At 40.7% G+C, this 6574-nt stretch overlaps 1 protein-coding gene across 1 annotated transcript; it reads left to right on the top strand.

Moving 5' to 3' along the window:
• On the top strand, positions 1-5303 carry eif3m (eukaryotic translation initiation factor 3, subunit M). The gene is made up of 10 exons (XM_071529728.1): positions 1-117; positions 590-722; positions 849-987; positions 1254-1377; positions 1596-1690; positions 1796-1879; positions 1993-2092; positions 3312-3393; positions 4677-4820; positions 5223-5303. Exons 1-10 carry the CDS (start codon positions 76-78, stop codon positions 5285-5287), a joined length of 1008 nt encoding a protein of 335 aa, XP_071385829.1. The 5' UTR covers positions 1-75; the 3' UTR covers positions 5288-5303.
• The last annotated feature ends 1271 nt before the right edge of the window (positions 5304-6574 follow it).

Here is a 6574-nt window from a genome sequence, read left to right as displayed (position 1 = left end):
TTGCGTTTTCTTTTCCGCTGGTCTCAGCAGTGGTGGGAGCGTGGATATAATCTAGGCTCACAAAATCATCTAAAAATGAGCGTCCCAGCATTTATCGATATTACGGAAGAAGACCAGGTACGAGATATATCTTTAAAAACCCCGTTTTGCTCAGTTCTGCATGCGGATGACTTTATATAAACAATGTCTATCCAACCAGATAGCTTAGATAGCATGCTAGCTAGCTCGCGAATGCTAACCGCCAATGTGATGATGAACTCAGCAACTGAGACAGTTACGTTATACGCGGATAGTTAAATGCTAATTACGACTTTAGGCTGTTGTTTAAGCATGTTGTCATACGCCATCCTTTAACTAGTTTAGCTAATTTGTATGTTATGCTACGAGGGTCCTGGATGTAGCTTAGTGAACGCTGTGACAGATGCTTTCAAAACTGTCTGATAGCTAACGTTAAGTTAGCTGCTTAGCCACACATCCAAATAAACAAAGAAGCCCCCAAAAATAGCGATCTATAGCCTCCTAGTTACCGTCAACCATTAGCGGCTAGGCTGCATTTTACCATCTATAATACTTATTGTCCTGCTGATAGGCGTCAGAGCTCAGAGCCTACATCAAGTCCAAAGGAGCTGATATCTCAGAGGAGAACTCTGAAGGTGGACTTCATGTGGATCTGGCGCAGATCATCGAGGCGTCTGACGTCTGTCTCAAGGACGATGACAAAGGTGAGTGATGATGAAGACCATACCTGTTTCTCACACAGAGCCAATTAACCATTAGACAACAACAGGCGATGTATGTCCAAGGCACCTGACACTGAAACTCCCCTCTCTCTCTCTCTCTCTCTGCAGATGTGGAGAGTGTGATGAACAGCATTGTGTCTCTGCTGTTGATCCTGGAGACAGAGAAGCAGGAGGCTCTCATCGAGAGTCTGTGCGAGAAACTGGTGAAGTTCCGTGAAGGAGAAAGGCCCTCCCTCAGGATGCAGCTGTGAGTCCTACATCGCTTTGTTCCCTTAAAACCCATGCAGCAGCACTTTTCACTTGTGCGGTGCTGTCCTCAAACTGTGAAAATGGACTCATCCCGGATGCATGGAAACTAAGTAGATTGTTGTTTTTATTTTGAGATTGTTAATGTAGAGGCAATGCATTGAGACTGTCGAAAAGGCGGGGAAACTCTAATCTCCCATTCAAAATAAATGGGAGGTGTGTCCAGAAAACCTAGAACTCGTAAAAATCTGCATTTTGGTTTTCCAGGCTGAGTAACCTGTTCCACGGCATGGATGAGAACACCCCAGTGAGGTACACTGTCTTCTGTAGTCTCATCAAGGTGGCTGCTACCTGTAACGCCATCGCCTTCATCCCCACTGACCTTGACCAGGTAAATCCACTCACCATCCCAACCAGAAGCACTGACCATAAACACTCCTAGTTCTGTGACAATAACAAGGGCTGCAGAGAGAAAGAACAGAGAATAAAGCTGGAATCATAATATTCACTACTGAAATTTCCAAATCACGACAGGCTGCATTTTTGTCTGCTATTGTTTTGCAGTTTGCCTGCAATTGACTTATGTTATGTGTTTGTGCTGCTGATCAGGTGCGCAAGTGGATTATTGACTGGAACCTGAACACAGAGAAGAAGCACACGCTCCTGAGGCTGGTATACGAGGCACTGGTTGACTGCAAAAAAAGGTAACAACATGCTGACTCTTATGTGTGAGAATGCTTCCAATAGTTGTCTTGTAAGTCACTTATCTCATTACAAGAGTTTCCAACAGTGTATGTAATATTTCACAGTGAGGCTGCAGCAAAAGTGATGGTTGAGCTGCTGGGGAGTTACACAGAAGACAACGCTTCACAAGCACGCGTTGATGCCCACAAGTAAACATGAAACACTGGTTTATCACCTATCATTTCAGCCTTGGGATTTGATAAGAGACCAAATGAATGTCTGGCTCTGCTCTCACACATCCTTCTGTGGCCCTTGTCTTTAGATGTATTGTCCGTGCTCTGAAAGACCCTAACACCTTCCTGTTTGACCACCTGCTGACCCTGAAACCTGTCCGCTTCCTCGAGGGAGAACTCATCCATGATGTGAGTACTGAAGGATGTGCTCAATAAATATCATACCAACTGATTACCATCTCCGTGTGCTCGTATGAAGAAGTGTAACACTTAGAAATGTTAAATATGTAAAGGATAATACTGGCACACTAGCAACTTTCTATCTACTCCAATAACTTAAGTTCAGTCTATTGGTCTGGCAGAAATTTTTAAATAAATGTGACTTTCCTAATAGCTAAACTCCGCCAAGTGCAAGCACAACTCGATCAAAAAATCTTCCTTAGGTGCACGGCCAAAGGTTAATAGATGAACAAGGAAAAGCCAGCACTCATAATGTCCCCTAATTAATTCCTAATGGCTCCCATGACCTTGAAACTGCAATTAAAACATAATTTTTCAAGACACATATTTTTCATCTCTGATATATATCGTTGCAACCACCATGTCATCTGTTGTGTGTAGAGTACTCACCTGGAATTTTTATTTTAGGAAAAATAATTCATGGGCATTCACATGCCCCAAAATGCTCCAGAAATGTTGATTATGTTCTGTTCCATTTCCACATTTGCAATGCTTGCTAGTAGAAGCTGATCCCAAGTTAACCATAATTACTTATAACTCCACTTTGTTTATAAACAAACATAAATTGGCATGTTGCAAAACATCAGTGGGTAAGGTCTCGCAGTGGCTGGAATTATAACACACTGATGTATAAGACTCTTGACAGTGTTTTAAATGGTTTTTAGATGCATGTCTGAGCTGTATTGCTATCAGTGGCAGCTATAAGATGAGCACAACACAATGAACAATTAACAAGCCTAAACGGCAAACAGCATGTATATACACTGACAGGTGCACAGGTTGAGACTAGGAAAACAATTTATCACTACAGTATTTTTTTTAAAGGAGCTGTTGTAGTGAGTTGATAGATTGTCAATATTTTGTAAACCTTGATGCATACTTCATCCACCTACCCTGAAAGTATTTTTGTTTTGTCCCCTTGTTCATCGATTCATAATATGCCAGAAGCTTAGAGGAAGGACAAACAAACACTATCTGTGTAGTTGCTTATGCTATAAAGGAGACAGTCTGCTTTGCTGTCATTGTATCTGTAAACTCATTTAAATGAACTTTTTTTTTCTGAATTTGATTATCATGCACACAAATTTCAGAATGTCTTGTAATGATACAAAGATGATATGACTGTATTGCACTGACATTTCTCCCTCGCTTCACTCTGCTTTTCCAGCTATTAACCATCTTTGTGAGTGCAAAACTAGCGGCATATGTAAAGTTCTACCAGAGTAACAAAGACTTCATTGATTCCCTGGGTGAGTAGCCTTGGCTTAAGATATCAAGTGCATGAATTCAACACACACACACACACACACACACACACACACACACACACACACACACACACACACACACACAGTCGGTCTGCACAACATTGAAGAACACTAGGAAGGCCAACCTGTCAAGTGAATCTTTAATTTAAATATCTGGTCCATGATGGGTCCATTTTAACAGCTTTGATGCTCTGTGAACTGATTCTTGGATTATCATGGCAGCCTACAGGCTTTTGAATCTGAAATTAAATTCTCATAATGGTATTATAAAAGTGCTAATAAAATATTTCACATTAAGGGGTATTCCCTTTTCCTAGATTAAGCAATCAAATGTTCTGCTCAATTTTTCATTTCAATTGCAACAGTTTATGTTTAGTACTAGTCTGTCATCTTAAATGTATTTTGATTTCATCCCTCTGGTAATTATGGAAACAAAATTATCCATTTGTAAGGGTGTGTTATTTATTTAGGCTTATTTGACTATTTCTTTCTTCATCTTGTTTTTGCCCACGCTGAAAGTTAGGCTAATCACCCATAATCAAAACAAAAGCAAAACATACTGCTGATGCTGGGCGGGAGGTGCTTCTTAGTGTTCGGCTGGCTCTCCCAGTGTGGAAAAAATCAAATAGCAATTTTTTATCCTGAATATTCTGATGTTTAGCAATTTTTTCCTGCGTTTTTTTTTTTTGTTAAAGCGCTTGGAAAAATCTCAGATCTTTTGAGAGGGAAAAGGAAATCCAAATGCTCAGGATTTGAATATAATGGAAGATTTTTTCCAGTGTGAAATTTGATTTCCAGGCCAGGGATTTTGCATAATACCCAAATACCTTGGCGCAATAATACCAGAATACATCTGTCCATCTGGAACACCTTTCTCTGTAATAAATGTCAACATCGTCTTATTTGCAGTTCCATTATTTGATGACAAGTTTCTTTTTTGTTTTGTTTTCTTTTTTGACAATATGTGCAGATACACACACACACTCGGCTAATTCACTGTGCTGTGTTGACACAGCACAGGAATGTGTGTGTCAGCAGTGTGTGTGTCTCTCTCTCACACCGCTGAAAGCTTAGGTGTAATTACACAAGTGTGTAGGATGGACTCTCAAAACAGACAGCATAGAGCGGTGTTTGTGTTAATGAGTAGATTCCCTGATCGCATGCTGCTGAATGGACAAGCAATTAACGCAGGGGAAACTCCCAGAGTCCCGTGTAATTGACCGTGTCTGTTGCGTGTTTAATGACCCCTGCGTGTTGCTCCCCAGGCCTGTCCCACGAGCAAAACATGGCCAAGATGCGTCTGCTGACATTCATGGGCATGGCGGTGGAATTCAAGGAGATCTCCTTCGACACCATGCAGCAGGAGCTGCAGATCGGAGCTGAAGACGTCGAGGCCTTCGTCATTGATGGTACAAGCACTTCTAATAAAATAAATCTTTGCCGTTCACCCTCCTCAAGCATGCTGTTAGTTTTCCACAACAGTATACAGTGAAGAAGAAAGGAAAGTGATTGAACAGTGACAACATACAGACACACACATCCCTCTGACTTGCCTCTGTCATCATCGTTTACTGCCATCCTGTAGCTAACATTATCTACCGTAGCTTTGGAAAAAGAATGCGCAGTGGCGAAGACAGGTTATCAGTAGGATTTTACAATCTGCAGTGATACAGAGTAGCATAGGACCAAGAATTTTAGTATTTTGTGACTGTGATTAGCTTCCTCTCTGATTTCACTCCTCAAGGTGCACTTGCTCTCTCTGAATGCTACGCCTGTCTTTCAATTCCTTCCTGTCTGCTTTTTCCCTGTAGCCGTTCGGACCAAGATGGTGTACTGCAAAATCGACCAGACACAGCGAAAAGTTGTTGTGAGGTAAGTCGCTGAGAGAAAGCGCTTTAATCAAACTGTCACTAATGCTGTAACTGTATCAAAATGGTTTGTTTTCAGTAAGTAAAGGTTTGTATCAGAGGTGCGGTGATAGCTTTTGTATTATCGGGAGGATTGGTGCCGATCCAGCTCCCAAATAGTCTACTGGGATCGGCAAATTAATCTGTCCCAATACTGATGCTCTAATGACAAGGTTTGGCGCAATAAAATAGTTTTCCAGCTGGAGGGGGAAAAAATGTCTGCAGTGTGGCGAATCTTTGAGCTCAGTGAAGCAAACTTGCAGCTGTGCCAAGCGAAGGTGTCTGGAAGTGTTGAGAGAGTCGGTTCAGTTCACCTTGTCCTAATGTGGAGGAGAGATGAAGCACCTGCATCAAACCAGCTTTAGAAGGCCAGAATGACACCAGAGCTGCCTTCAGAATTAGAGTCAAATTTGTCATTGTCACTCTTTGGGGAACAAAACGTGAAGTATTTATGTTATGTTTTTATGTGCTGTAAGCAGGACTTTATGGAAAAAACAATTCTATTTTCATTCGCCACAGATTACCTCTTAAATATCTTTATTTTCACTTTCATCCGGCAAAGTTTTTTGAGTAATACCATGTGGTGCCACATGGCAAATGTTCGTCAATGAGGTTTTGTTTTGAAAGTATGGACCAGATGTCTTTTTTTTGTTTGTTTGTTTTTATTCTGAGTGGCTTCACACTGGTAGGAAAAGGTAACTGATATGAGATTGCTGAAATGCTGTGATTTGACTGAGGATTGTTATACAATGGTCAGTGCATAACTTGATCGAAATAATATATATATATAAATGTATATAAAATATATAAATACAATTAATAGACTTGTTTCTGTAATTGTTTTATAATAGGCCAATACTAGGCTGCATGAATAACTGCTTATTAATTAGTATGTGGATCAGTTTGTATTGATAAGGCTAATCAGTCTTGCTCTGGGCTTCCATAAGAGTTTCTGTTTCTGTCTGGTCAAGGTCAAGGCTGCTGTTTGCTTTCAAACAGGAGCTTATCTGTGTTCTTGTCTGTTGTGCAGAAAAATGTGTCACCTACATAGAAACTGGAAGGAATGCTATTGCCTGTTCCTCTAAGGAAATATTTTTCTTGTAAATCACAGGAAAAAAGTGGGTTTGCTCTGTGATTTTTAGGTCCTGATATGTAGAGCAATGTGGTGTCTTTGTTGTAGTTACATTTACTATAGCACTGTATTTTATTTCCTCAAGGATGCCAGACCTCGTCCTTGGTCTGTTCTTTTGTCAATT

The sequence above is a fragment of the Centroberyx affinis genome, unplaced genomic scaffold, assembly GCF_046629955.1.
Source record: "Centroberyx affinis isolate AG114_WGS23_722 - 3 ecotype Tasmania unplaced genomic scaffold, CSIRO-AGI_Caff_v1 ptg001835l_1, whole genome shotgun sequence".
NCBI lineage: Eukaryota > Metazoa > Chordata > Actinopteri > Beryciformes > Berycidae > Centroberyx > Centroberyx affinis.
The sequence above is the reverse complement of the archived record's forward strand: the minus strand, read 5'-3'. Positions and strand labels throughout refer to the sequence as shown.